Consider the following 14,544-nt stretch of genomic DNA (forward strand, 5'->3'; position numbering starts at 1 on the left):
CGCCGCGTTGACTACCTCGGCGCTAGCGCGGCTACGGTGTTTTGTTTTGGTTTCCTTCCTCCCTTTGTACTTCGTATTTTTTCTTCTTTAATTATTATTATTATTTTTTTTACGTACGCCGCGCACCACCACCGACCACCAGGCTCACCGGGCTCGCCGCACCGCCGCCGTCGTGCGCCCGATATTTGACAATTTTCGCATCACTCTTTTTCACGCGCTGCCCCTTTTTGGCAGGCAGGGGGTACGAACGAACTCCCCTCCAGCTCCTGGGGAAAAAAAAAGGGGCACACGGTACTCAGCGCCGCCTGGGTTCGCCGGAAGTGGCGAAACGCTAAATGCCGGACCACACGACGAGCGCGATGTGGCGAGCCCTTTGTGTATCGCCCCTTTGCAGATGTTATTTATAGCCGGATTTTGTGAATTTAAAGATCGCCCTGATGATCTTGAAATGCTGCACGATCATTTCATTAAATGAACGCAAAGGATCATCCAGATTAAAGATCTTATTTTAATTATAAAATTGAACTGTGAATGCAAACACACAGAAAGATGTAATCGACCAATCACAATCGAGAGTTTTTAAATGACGTCAGCTCTCAAAGATCCTCGAATGTATAATATCGGTAAAGCATCAATACGATATTTTAACTTTAAATATTAATTTATTTCACATATGTACCAATTTTCCTCTCTTTTGCTTTCACTTATTTTAAATAAAAAATATGTAATACCCTACAAGCGATTTAAAAATAATTATAATAAAACTGACTGATTAAATAAATTAAATGACGTGATTATCTGATTTGCTCGCAAACGCAATTAGTACGTGCAATACGATAACAATACGATAATTAATACGATAACAAGAGACATAATTATGTCATTTTAATATATAATCGTTTTATATACTAAAATGACATAATTTTACACAAGACAAATATAAAATACACTATATATATCAATGTATAATAATCATATATGTTATTAATAATTATATATACTTAACCATTATTATATAAAACAAGAATTAGACATGTACAAATAAATTTTACATGCGAATGTGCACCTACATCATACGTGATCCACGGATAGAATCAGCTGATTTTTCAAATCCTCCTGATTGGCCAAAAGGCATCACATACTCCATGCGCGAGTTCGTTTGTAGTTTGAAAGTTATTCCGCCATGTTGTGTACACTTACGTATATGGCGATGAACATTAACGAGAAATGATCCTTTGCTACGACAAATCTCGCGATAATGGCTGATGTGTCGAACTTCGATGAAGAGTTTAAATCCGAGAGGACCGTCCGCAAACGCAGGTCGTCGATTTTCCAGACGCGCGCTGTGGTGCATAACCGCGATGAAGGTTAGTCCGATCTCGGCCCCGCGAAGTGACGCGTATTTATTGCGATCGCGAGGAAAAACAAACTTTCAGCGTCAAAAGAATGAATTTAAAGACAATTTTCATTGTCTTTAAATTCATTCGTGGAGAACGGAATACGCCTGTCTCCATTGACAGCATTGTTTCTCACAAATGCAATTATTTCTTGTGAGCAATTTTATTTCCTAAAAATGTTAAATTTCTACATACAAAGGATCAGCTGATCTCCAAAACAAACTCTAGCAACTGCAGCTCAATATATCTTCTTCCAGATGACAATGAAGTTATAACCAACGACAGACTCACATCAAACAAAGACGAAGGAGAATGCAATGCAAAGGACGAGGCCTTTAATCTGAAGGAATATATAGAGAGGCTCAGGCAGGAGCGAAGGGACTGGCAGCAGGAGTACAGGAGTCGTAAGACACAACGGAGAAACTTGACCAAGCAGAAGGCGAGCGCGGAGGGACAGGGACAGGTTCTCGATATAAACGTACTGACCGAGGCCGAGAGAGCCTTCGTCTTGACGCGCCCCAATTACGAGCACATCTGCAGGAACAGTCAGAAATTGTTGGACGTGGCGTTAAGGATATCTACACTCAGTCAACATGTACATAAATTGAATCGGAGATTCATGGAGAAGATGGAGGACAACATATCCAGGGCCACCGTAAACGTTATCAAGCGCTCGTTGTAGGAGCAACAGTGAAGCGGAGAGCAGCGTGGTTTTAGGTGTAGTTTATTCTTTCAGCTCTATTAAATTTACAGGCGACAGGAGCATCATAGTAAAAGTATATAAATAACACTTAAATTAATTAAATACACAACAACACTACGCACGGTTGATTATACAATACTTACTTCGCGTACGACAGTCGCGTTCCTCGGCGTATTCACACCGACGAGATACGAGATAATATAATATGTAATAAATATACGAAATAATTTATACCGATATTATACAACATTAAATCTTTATATCTGTGGAATACGGACAATACCGCTTCTACTTTCCGCCATTTCTGGCCCGTCAACGAGATTCGAGATATCGATCGTATGTGAAGGTACTTCTGATCTCGGAGCGATTCCTACGATCACGTTCTGTGGTGTATATATATATGTATATTAATACTCAATGCTTCAAATAATCTAAGATTGTGCGGATTAACCAATAGAGCTGTCATCTGTGCAGATGGAAGCTCTTCCTCCTCGCTGCTTTCCTCTCCTTCTGCGCGAGATACTCCTTTCTCGACTGGCTGCTATGCAGTTCCAGGATGTGATTGATTTTACGCACGATCTCCTCGGCCGTCACCGAATCCGCCTCGAAATCGTGATTCTTGAAGGACGCCGATTGATGAAGCGAATGACTTTGACCTGTAACACACCGTCAACACAGTAAGATTAAAGCTTCATTTATGAAACATGAATAGTTTTTATTGTAAAATTTATTGGAAATTTAGAAATCCTCTCTGCGAATTTTCTTACGCGAAAGATAATGATTCTCCTTGAAATCTTCTTCTCTTGGAAGAGATGAAATCGTCAGGCGATATGTAATTATGCAAAAAGAAAGTAACTCACTCAGAATATTGTCCGGAGCGCTGGATTGCGGGGTATAAACCAGTGTGAATATAGTTTTCGATCCCTTAGTCTCCGTCACCTCGCACCAGGCGATGTTGTCTATGTGATAACTGACCGCCCGCTGTCTATTCCAAAACCTGGCAGCGCCTTTGCCCGTTATCACCGGATCTATCTCTATCTTCTCGCCCGATATTCCGAGATGAATCTCTGTCTTTGCTCGCATTTTGTTAATTATGTATACCCTGCAATTTGAGAGAGTACATGTGTACATTCTTAATGCAATTCGAACGCACCTCAACAATTATCGATCCTATATTATTCTCTCGATTTTGCAACTTAATTTTCACCACTGTACTTCCATTCAATTTCATCATCACTTCTAATAATTTATATAAATATTCATATTTTTTGTTTGAGTTTTATTTAAATTTTATTTACTAATTACATTTTAGAGAGTTTGGCTATTCTAACAAATAAAATATTTGATTTAAAAAAAAACTCAATATGATATTTTTAATATGATGTAACATATTGAGGAATTATCTGTATATAACTTAATGTGATGTAATACATTGAGGAATTACCTGTATGATTGGTACAACGGCGCCTCCATCGCGGTAGTGTGACCCTCCATCTTGGCCAAATCTTTCGCAACTTCTTCCTGCTCCTTGTCTTTACGCTCGAAGTCCTCCTCGTCCTTCTTCTCGATGCAACTGATTGTGTTGTGTCGTGCTTTATCGCTCGGCTTCATCTCGATCAGGCCCAGCGTAGTGAATTCGAATTTGGAGATAATTTCGTGCGGGTCCAAGCAGGGAAAGGCCGAGTCTATCTCACCGTCATCCTCAGTTATGTACAGCCCGTAATGTGAGATGTCCTCCCTGGAAGTAACGATCGAAACTTCGTGAAAAAGTCGTATGCATTCTAACAACGCCAAGCAACTTTTGTTACGTACTTCAAATTATGATCGGGATGTTCACATGCATATTTATAGCAAATCAAACCGATAAAGTCCAACACCCGTGCCGTTGCTGTCACCACCACCTGAACTGGATACATCCTGTCCTCTTTCGGCAGCATACACATGAATATCCTATACCTTCTCACAGGGATGCTCACTTGCGCCTGCAAAGAGTTAATTACATTATATTTTTATTGTAAATGATGTATTGTGAATTTATTGTAAATTCACATGTTTTGTCAACAAAATGAAATTCATTAATTACATTATATTTTTGAATATATTATAAATTCACATGTTTGTAAATTCACATGTCAACACAAGAAAATTCGCAGAGGAAAAGTTATATAACGCATAATCTCCATTTTTTTTGCCATAAGAAAGCAATCTTGTAGTGTATAATTTTCATTTCGTAAGACGTCTTTTTGGAAATATAAGCTCTTTGTTTGAGAAAAATGAAAAATTAGTATTACATACGTTGCCGTCAAATTTGGCGTACTCCTTGAATGGATTCGGCGGTAAATACGGACACTTTTCGAGTTGTTCCGACAAAAGAGACTGTGCCTTTTTAAGCGGAGTTTTCCTACGAAAGTCTTTCCTCTGAAATAGATCCGACCGATCCGTAGGCGTCACGGCGCTAGGATTGTGCTCCCACTTGACATGCTTGACTTTGGCAGCCTTCTTCCTCTCTATGTCCATCTTCTCTAGTCTTTGTGCAGTGTTAGATCTCTGTCTGTGACTGAATTCCATGTCTAGAACAAATGTCGCAAGCAAAAAAGAATTATAATTAAGTGATTCATTAGAAATTAGAAATAATCATTTTTAATTCAGTTCCACAATTACAACTCAATTTATATGCTGTCAAAATTATTTTGTTAGACTCGAATCGAATCAATTCTGATTTGAGAGCTTTATGTGAGTGTTCTTCTTATAAAATAACAGACAACAGAAATACGTACCCATTTGTATGTCATATGATTCTCCCATCGCATCTAAATCCTCATCGTCACTCTCCTCCATACCAGGATAACATTGCAGCGTCCCGTTTTTCTTCAATTGCCTAGGAATATCTTCCCCCAGTATCACCATGTCGCACATACCTTTCAATTGAGAGAATGATGTAAGATATATACAGCAAAAAATTAATTACAATTCTAAATAGACTAAAATATAGAATACGTAATACCATATAACAATGCATTTATGGCTTATTTATTATTGGGTCGCATTAATATATAAACAATTAATTTTAATCCCATTTATCTTACAACAAGCGTCATCGTGCGTTATCGGAAATATTATTTTGAAATATTTGCAAATTGGTACCATATCTCGCAAATTAATACCGCTGACGTTTGACGTTTCTAACCTAAATTTATCAGAAGTACAAACCCGTGTCGTCCGTCGCGAGGAAGCTGTCCCTGATGTGCGACAGGAGCCAGTGTTGATTGTCGTAGAGAGCCATTTCTTTTCTTTTTCTTTTTTACTGATTAGAGATCACCCGTTATATTAGTAAACACGTCTCGATAAAACGCGCCCTCGACGCCTCGGCGCACCTCGACGGCTCATGCCGATCGAACTTTTTTTGCAAATCGAAAGATCGATTTCCGCGCCCACCATATGGCATGGAGCGTCGTGAAGTTTGCTACAATCGCCGGCAGGTAGTGTCAGTGATTACGAATGATTTCGAACTCGCCGACTGATTTAATCAGCGATTAAATTTATAGTTATATAGTAATATCTATTTAATATATTTTATTAACTTGAATAGAAATTTTTATTTCTTTTTTTTGTTGTTTGATACCAGGAAGAAATATTAAATTAAGAAATAATAAATTAATACTATATTATAATTCGAAAATTTTGCTATTAAGTTAATCCTTAATTAACTTAAAAATTAATATCTATAATAATTTGTTTACATAATTTACATAGTTACGTAAATAGAATTATTCATTTTTTTATTATACTAAAGATACTACCCGGGAAAAAATTTTTTATATAAGAACATATAAAAATATATAATTATATTTTTTATATATGTTTATATATATTTATATATGTTCTTATGTGAACAATTTTTTTCCGGATAAAGATTACGATATTGTATAGTAATTTTCTTTTCTCTCTTTAAAAAGGTTTTTGTTTTGAATTAAACACTATTTAAATAGATAGGTATTTAACTGAGATAACCCTAAATTAGTTGAACAATAGCAATTTAAGATGTTGACGGAAAAAATTCATTTGTCAAAGGATTTTGAGATAAAAAATTTAAAAATTAAATCTAATTTCAATTATAGTATGGTATTATATTGGTATAATATACGTACGCGTGACATTTCTAGTTTATTCATTTATTATTTATTTTATTACAATAATACATAATCGATCACATAATTCATTATCAATCACTATATTTATTATTCTAATATTTTTCACGCAAATATTTATAATTATGCGAAAAAAATTGGAGACATTTAAATTGAACATCTTAGGATAAATCGATCTCAAAAAAATTTCTAAACGAAATGGAACATTTAAATACTGCTAAAAGTTTCCGATTATTGCGATACAATAATAATAGCACAGTTAATTTTGAGCTGTCTTATTCTAATATAAATCTGGTTTTTAAATGAATAAAACGAACAACTCAATAAGAACGACACAACAAAAAGATATTATAGACAACGATATTGAAATAACTTGATAATAACGTAATCGAGGCAAAAACTCATAGCAAAAGTGCCCAAATGGCCATTTAGAGCTATCATAAAATTTGTATATACACATAATTCGGTAATTACTAATATATCTTTTGTGTACACGTTTTCTCCATATATATATTAGTAATTACGCATATACAAATTATATACATATATATTTTTTATTTTATTTATTACCCCATTTTATATTGTAATTATGCGCATAACTCGCGCTCATTCCCGACTATCATTTTCGAATGATTTTTCGAAGTCACGTGGCCGCGTCGTGTTTAGAGGCGATTCCCGGTCATGATCTGGTGGGCTTCCGCGGTGGTGGCGGCGGCGACGTTGGCGGCCTGGGGCTGGCTCTCCAAGATGGTGCCCCAGATCGCCGCGGCCACCCCACCGCGGGCCCCCTCCTCGGCGTCAGTGTTCTTCTTAAAATTGTGCACTGAATAGCGATTGTACAGGCCCCAAATGCTGTTCATTAGTTTGCTATTGTACTTGAGCGGTGTCAACTCCCAACCTGCACATTTAATAAATCAGTAAAATCAAAGTGGTCCAAGTAAATAAGATAAAATGACGTAAATAAAACGTTTCCGTCTGAAATTGAATATGAATTTAAAACACGAATAAAAACATATGTATATTACCTTCTAAAGGAGGTCTCGGGTTGAATATATTTTCCTTCTTCTCTTTTCTATCCATCGTAGGGATGGAAACAGCGAGTTCCTCGTTACAGCGAACTTTCCACGCTGCGAAAGCACCCTGCGGAATGGAAGCCATTTTTTCACAGTCTGCAAGAAAATAAATATTATCATAAATGACTTGTTATCAAGTAATTAAAATCATCGTGTCCTCTTAAATCAAAGTTAATATACTTTACTTCGAAGCAATTAATATTCTATATAATTCTTCTCGTAGTAATCGAATTTATAAAACATTTATTAATGATTATTAAATTGTTTTTCTCTCTCTCTTTATACTTTATTTATGTTAAAATACTTCTTGATGATATATTAAAATTACTTTAGTAATTTTAAACGTTATTTTGCACGTATATTATTATAATTGAATTTAAGTTTGAATCGATTGGGTACATCATGCAATAATTGCGATGCATGCTTTACTATTAAGAAGTATCTCTACAGTAATCTCAAGAGAGAAAATTACTTAATTTAGTGGTTATTAATAAATGCCACATAAAGGGAAAATATATCTGTCGAACTTGGTCATGTGACGAATCAAAACAATAACAGTGCGGCTAATGTATACATGTATGTATGTACGTGCGTATGCATGTGGGTTGTACGATCTGCTATATACATTCATAGCTATTTATGCCCCCCGCTATCATGCCTTTCATATCATTACAGCTTTGATCTTCGCTCGTAATGATAATTACGCCACCGCCATCAGTATTGCCGCTAAAGTACATTTCCTTTTCATACGGCAATAACGAATCGGGATCGCGCGTCCAGTTGACATGATAACGTTTATATTTGCAGTCTCGATTGCACTCCATTTGTTCTCTTTTTCGCTGTCCGAGGCTCGAATGTGCACTTCGTCTCATTTTGTATAAATCCGCAAAAACGAGCGGATTCAAGGGGGGGGCTCGCAAAAACGTTGTTGAAGCTGCGCTCTCGTCTAAAAATATATTTTCTACGTTTCTTTCGCCAACTGACCGGTGCAACTCTCGAAAAGCAATTCCGTTATCTGCCTTCTCGTGAATCGTCTTCGCGGTGCCAGGCTCGTCTTTCGCGTTGCGCTTCCTCTCTTCCTGTCCCGATCCGCTTTTTGAGTTTCGTTCCTCCGGGAAGCCTCAAGCCTCGGGCAACCGCCAGCGATGATGGTCTCGGTAAGAGTCATCAACCAAGGGAGAGAGCCTAGTCCTTGTCGTCGACCGGTACTTCCGCTTTGCGTCCGCTATTTGCGATCTGCGACTCGTCGTGCGCTATGCATGCGCGTCGCTTCGACTTCGGCTTCGGAATCTATTCCAGAATAATCCAACGTGATTACTGCTCCCCGGCGCGACGGCGGTCGTCACTTATAAGCTCGGTCGGAGAAAAAGCGAGATAGCGGGACCGAGACGGACGAGGAAAGAGAAAGAGAGAGATGCTTTTTTTTTAATGCGCCGTAATAAGAGCGGCGTATCGGCGGCCTTCGAGACTTCGAAGATCCTCCTCGCTCTGACGTGTTACCCGACCACCGCGGTCCCGACCTTTATCGTCTTCAGTGAACGAGAACCCCAGTGTCGTAGTCTGACTCCTCCGGTGCTATAACGATACGAGAGTTCAAAAGACAAACACGTTCGATACCGGTAGAATGATACCGTAGAAGAAAAAGAAGAAAACATTCAAACGTCTAAATATACTCGTGTTTCGATACCGTCGAATTGTACCGAAGAATTATATTACGCCTGTTATTACGAACGAGAACATCAGTCGGGGACGAATCGTTTATCAGATAGAAACACTGAAAGTCCGACGTCATCTTTCGTATCAAACTGACGCGAGGACCACAAACGAAGATTTCTCGGGAAGGATCAAGGGCAAAGGCGTTATCGCAACAGACAAATTTACAAAACGAGACCGCGAACAAACGAAGTTCATGCTTCTCGCTTCACGAATCTTGCGGCGGACGTTCCTTTCCTTTTGATAAATATTTCTCGGTTGTCGGTTATCATAAATAGGACAGTTGCATCAATGATATGCATGTAAACAATCATGTTTTACTCCGGTATTGTTTATCGCATTTAAATAAAGCGGATAATTGGACAAGCTTCGAGTGATAAATATATACATATACTTTTTCTGCACGATTTTATATACTTAGATATTCTTCCAATTGATCCGTTTTAATTAATCCGCGATTGCCAGACAAATTCATTAAATGAGAAATTTGATAAAATATAGGATTTATTGATAATTATTCTTTTTTGTAATTGTTTATCTTTTTACAGAAATAAATAATTTATGTAGAAGTTCAAAAATTCAAAAGGGAAAAATATTTTAAAGATAAAATGATTTTTGGAAAATAGATAAATAAAAGGCATTACAAGCCATTAGGTAAATAAATTTACCATTAGATAAATAAAAGGTAAATAAAAAAAGATAAATGAAATTAAAATATAAATATAACTAACAATAAGTAAATAAAAAATACTACAACAATTCTATTTTTCCATATTACTATTCACTCATTTTCACGTACTGAACGTTATTTAATGCATACACGGAATACATTTCACGATATAATAATCTTTGCATAAAGCATACAAAAGCAGATTCAGATAATTGCATATTTTTCAGTAAAAGATTAAAGGAAACATTTAACATTAAATATAGGTTAATCGCTATGATACTGATACGACTATGAGATGGATTAACATAAACATACATTAATGTTTCTTTTCTCTTTCAACACTTATCTGATCTATGAACTTGACTTCTTATATAGTCAACAGAATGTTTACACGAAATTTTAGTATCAATTTTTACGTAAATTCGTTATGATTTTTGTTATACAAATTTAATAATATTGCAAATAAATCGTTTATTTTCGAATAAGAATTCATACTTAAAAATAAATCTCCTTAATTAATTTTTTTTTACTTGGAATATAAACTCTCTCTTTGACAAAAATAGTTTTAACTACATAATTAAGCCATCAATTTTATACTTTTTTATTTTCAATTAATATATTTATTAGCCAGTATTATAAATAGTTTCTTATATATGCATAATTGCATTTAGTTTGTTTATTAAATGTAATGAGGAAAAAATAAGTGTGGATTTTTCTTCTTTTGGATTTATCTCGTAAGCATTGCTGTCTTCGATAATTCGATAATTCGATATGCCATCAAAACTTTCTATATATATACGCATTCGCTCTGCATAACTATATCGTATTTTTGTTTTACATAAAATTGAATCATCAGATCTCGTGCAATCTAAATATTTGAAAAGAGAATTAATTAATGATCGATAATAGCAGGAAATATTGCTGCTACAAACAATTTTGATTTTTTTCCAACTTTTTTTAATTATGAAATTCGTATTTTATTCTAAATAATATAACAGATTTCGTTTAAAAAAATTCCGCGATATTTAAAAATTTATATAATTAAATAATTACAACCGAATGTTTAATTTAGGATACTCCAGATTATCGATAATATGCAAATATTGCAATTTTCTATAAATACACGGAAGGTTTTGAAATCATTATGACATAAAAATTTCAACGATTTTCAATTAAGTTTTACGACGAGAACAATGCTACTTGAACTTTGATTCTATAACGCTTAATCATCGTGTTTACAATGATTTTCTATGACTTCTACGTGATTAATGGATTAAACTATGGACATTGTTCAGAGGGATGTAAATTGCATACAAAATATAGTTTTTAAAAATTATTTTATTATTGAAATTATACGCAAGTAAAAAGTATCACTTAATATCAACTGTAAAAAAGGTTCGCATAAAAAAATATACAGATATATGTAATTAATTATTCTCGTAGTCATGCGACCAATTCGGTCTTCTCTTTTCGAAAAAACTTTGTATTCCTTCCTGCGCATCTCTCATTTTCAGATTGTTTACCATTTTCTCGGTGCCCAAAGTATACGCTGTCGATATATCAAGAGCCATTTGCTCGTATAAAAACGTTTTACCGATATGCACGACCGAGCGGCTCTTTGCGTTGATTGCGTCTGTAATTCGACGAACTTCTTCGTCTGAAATCGAAGTTAAATACAAAAAATATTCACGTATAAATGCAAAGTTAATTCATAAACGTTTGCTATTATTTCCTTATTAATTTTTAGAAAAAAAACTATAAAGGAAAAGAAGATATTTGTATCTCTTTCAAAAATTAAATTCTTACGTTTCTTAAATAATTTCTAAACAGTTTAGAATCAGTCTACTTTTTTTCGATTTGAATGTTTCTAATAACGTTTCGATTATTTTTCGATGATGACTCACCAAGCTTGTCGTTCGCCACGACTTTACTAACGAGACCGCACTCGTAAGCTTCTTTGCCGGAAATGGGTAATCCCGTGAAGAGCATGTACATCGCATTCTTCCTTGGGACATTCCGCACCAGCGGTACACCTGGTGTCGAGCAAAATATTCCGAGATTTGCTCTGCGAAAAGCGTCGGATAGAAAATTGTAATAATTAGCAACACTCAATAATACAGAAACACAATAATTAATAGCAGATAATATTAATAAGATATGGTTATATGACAATATATAAACAAAGAGTAAGTTCACGAGAGTACCCTGGGGTGGAGAACGAACTTCTTTCCGTGCACACCGCGATGTCACACGCCGCGACCAATTGACAGCCGGCTGCGGCTGCCAAACCGTCCACCGCCGCGATCACCGGCACCGGACTCTGACTGATGGCCCGCATCAACTCCGAGCAGATCTCAAACACGTCCTTGTGGGACTTGGCGTTCGCAACCGTCTAAACGATGCGAGCCGATGATACTATTTTTCTGTTCGACGAAATGCGAAGAGGAACTCATACAGAAGTGAGACCAAACGCTACGAACCAGTTCCTTTAGATTGTGCCCGGCGGAGAACACCTTTCCGTGCGCGGACGTCAGTACGATCGACCGGAGGTCCTTGTTGTCCTCGTCCCTCTTGATCTCTCTCACCAAGGTTTTCAGCATCTCCAGCGATAGGGAGTTGAGTGAAGAAGAGTCGCTCAAACAGATGGTTCTGACCTGATTGTGGAAACAAGTTAATTGTTCTTGTGAGTAACGAAAACTATAAATAACTGTGATAATTAATAGAGTTTCTGGATCATAATTGCAAATAGAATTAGGACTATAAGTTAGCAAAGCTTGATAATGATTATATTGTTTAAATTGCAAATGAGCAAACATTGTAAATAATTCGTATAATAATGATAATTAAAATATAGGGTTTTAAGCTTTTAAGTTATAACAAATTTGATAAATATAATAGTCAGCACAGGAATTACACATAATAAAAGAATATAATTGTAATGTTTATTTCTATCATGTGGATTTTAATCTGGGTTTACCTTACTTTATATCTTTTTCTAATGCTAAGAATTAAAAAAAGATGAAAAGTAAATTAAACTAAGATTAAAGTTAATTTATATTGGTAAAAATAGACGTTGGAAAGAGTAACAAAAATAATATTTCTACCCCGCTTCCTTCAGTCGTCTCCACATATTTCTTCTCGGTGGATAATGTTCTGGCGATATGCCTTCCCTGCAACGTTGAACAATGCTACGGGTTAACAATTTAAATTGATAATTATAATTATATGTATATCGATAATATTGCAAAAAGTAGCTGTAGCGAGAAATTCAATTTTTCCGCGCTGTTTGAAATATCCCGCGATTTGTTCATATTCTCACGAGCCAATCAGCGTTGAGCATGTTGCAAATAAAATAATTCCATATGCGCACGCACGTGCAACGTATGTAATCGCAAACGATGATGTAGTCGTACAGACATTATGTAATTATGTAGTTTTCTTCTGGATTAAACACGTAATTACAAACGTGAAGTACCTGGGAAACAGCGGGACTGTTTTTGATCACGAATCTCGAGATGACTATCATTTCGTCACGACACTGTACCCTGTATACGAGATTTTAGATAAGAGATTTAGGTTAGTTTGATGCGAGGTGTATCGCGTACTTTGAACTCGACGCCGACTTATACTGACGTGAGACTTGATCCCAAGGCATAATAAACAGCGCTTATCGTTGAAGAAGGTTAGCCTGTCACACATCGTAACGCGATATAATAATACATAACATAGCGTCCGTCACAAACCCGCGAAATTTCAAAGAAGCCTTTTTTTTTAAATTAAAGTTTGTAATTATATATCAAAAAATAAAATAATGAATTGTAAAAATAGAAAAGGCTTGACTAATCTCAAGAGAGTCGAGAGTGATGATACGAGAGTGATGAGTCGAGATAAGAATATTGATATAGCTAAATATTTTACAATAAGTAATCGAATTAATTACAGATTAGTCGGATTAGATTAATCGGCGTTTGGTCGAAGTCTATCTACCATGTATATCTGTACATGTTTGACGCATACATGGCAATCAACTGACGCGTATGTTCTCGGGCTGTAGACAGCTTGAACAGATCTCTTTGAATGACAGCTGTCAAAGTCTGACATTTAAAGAGCGCGTGCTCTTAAAGGGACAAACATTCGAAAAAAAAAAGAAGAAAATAATTATAAATAAATTTTAAAAATGAGATCAACAGACAGTTTACACTCTGTAAACTCCAGAAATATAAGTAAATACATATGTATCATGAAATATATTAGGAAAAATATACTATAGGATAATATTGATATGCTTAAAATTATTTTCTACTTGAGCTCTCTGTGTGTTTCTTTTCTTCTTTTTTTAAAAACATTTACATTAAATATTTATTACGATTTAGATTTTTTCTGCGAATATCCTCGCTAACCTTTAATTATTTCCTTATAGTTTTATGTAAATCATTATTTTTCAACAACGACTTATATTGTGCAGCTCTGAAATTCTGAAATTTTTTGATGCATCTTTTCAGTTTTCTGTAAAAGAACTCACACATACAGAGAGTTCCTTTTATGCGGATTTAATCATATTATAGGAAATATTGCGAGAGGGTTTCGCGCAGTGCGATCAGTGCGATCCCCGCCTCGAGCTTCGTGGCTGTTCTCCGAAGGAGGGAACAGCGTTCCCATAACGACCAGTGTTTCCCCTAACGACGAACATGGCTGAAGCTGAGGGTAAGTAGGTGCGAGTGTGCATTGTCGTGCGGGCATATTTACGACGAGCGAGCGGCGAACAGAGTTCGAGAGATCCCCGGGCCGGTGCCGCTTTCTCCCGTGCCTTTTCCCGTCATCGTCGTCGCCGTCCGCTTCC

At 36.0% G+C, this 14,544-nt stretch overlaps 4 protein-coding genes across 5 annotated transcripts; 1 reads left to right on the plus strand and 3 right to left on the minus strand.

The window, feature by feature from the left end:
* Positions 1-1,137: 1,137 nt before the first annotated feature.
* LOC105450104 lies at positions 1,138-2,659 on the plus strand. 2 transcript variants are annotated; one of them, XM_011689762.1, is made up of 3 exons: positions 1,138-1,367; positions 1,655-2,114; positions 2,575-2,659. In XM_011689762.1, exons 1-2 carry the CDS (start codon positions 1,259-1,261, stop codon positions 2,077-2,079), a joined length of 534 nt encoding a protein of 177 aa, XP_011688064.1. In that variant the 5' UTR covers positions 1,138-1,258; the 3' UTR covers positions 2,080-2,114; positions 2,575-2,659. The 2 variants fall into 2 exon arrangements, with proteins under 2 accessions (XP_011688064.1, XP_011688063.1); XM_011689761.1 differs by lacking the exon at positions 2,575-2,659 and having other exon boundaries at positions 1,139-1,367; positions 1,655-2,337.
* On the minus strand, positions 2,106-5,569 carry LOC105450103 (target of rapamycin complex 2 subunit MAPKAP1). Its single transcript, XM_011689760.1, has 7 exons — positions 5,311-5,569; positions 4,878-5,018; positions 4,396-4,670; positions 3,913-4,082; positions 3,545-3,838; positions 2,961-3,202; positions 2,106-2,756 (listed from the first exon to the last, which is right to left on the minus strand). The coding sequence occupies exons 1-7, from the start codon at positions 5,381-5,383 to the stop codon at positions 2,563-2,565; spliced, it is 1,389 nt and encodes a 462-aa protein (XP_011688062.1). The 5' UTR covers positions 5,384-5,569; the 3' UTR covers positions 2,106-2,562.
* Positions 5,570-6,245: 676 nt separating this feature from the next.
* Positions 6,246-8,641, minus strand: LOC105450105. The gene is made up of 3 exons (XM_011689763.1): positions 8,306-8,641; positions 7,274-7,417; positions 6,246-7,146 (listed from the first exon to the last, which is right to left on the minus strand). Exons 1-3 carry the CDS (start codon positions 8,487-8,489, stop codon positions 6,911-6,913), a joined length of 564 nt encoding a protein of 187 aa, XP_011688065.1. The 5' UTR covers positions 8,490-8,641; the 3' UTR covers positions 6,246-6,910.
* A 2,381-nt stretch (positions 8,642-11,022) lies between these two features.
* LOC105450106 (enoyl-CoA hydratase domain-containing protein 3, mitochondrial) lies at positions 11,023-13,365 on the minus strand. The gene is made up of 6 exons (XM_011689764.1): positions 13,180-13,365; positions 12,809-12,874; positions 12,185-12,358; positions 11,909-12,096; positions 11,609-11,769; positions 11,023-11,361 (listed from the first exon to the last, which is right to left on the minus strand). The coding sequence occupies exons 1-6, from the start codon at positions 13,228-13,230 to the stop codon at positions 11,132-11,134; spliced, it is 870 nt and encodes a 289-aa protein (XP_011688066.1). The 5' UTR covers positions 13,231-13,365; the 3' UTR covers positions 11,023-11,131.
* Between the last annotated feature and the right edge of the window lie 1,179 nt (positions 13,366-14,544).

This window comes from Wasmannia auropunctata, unplaced genomic scaffold, assembly GCF_000956235.1.
Source record: "Wasmannia auropunctata unplaced genomic scaffold, wasmannia.A_1.0 LD336069.1, whole genome shotgun sequence".
In the NCBI taxonomy this organism is placed as follows: Eukaryota; Metazoa; Arthropoda; class Insecta; order Hymenoptera; family Formicidae; genus Wasmannia; species Wasmannia auropunctata.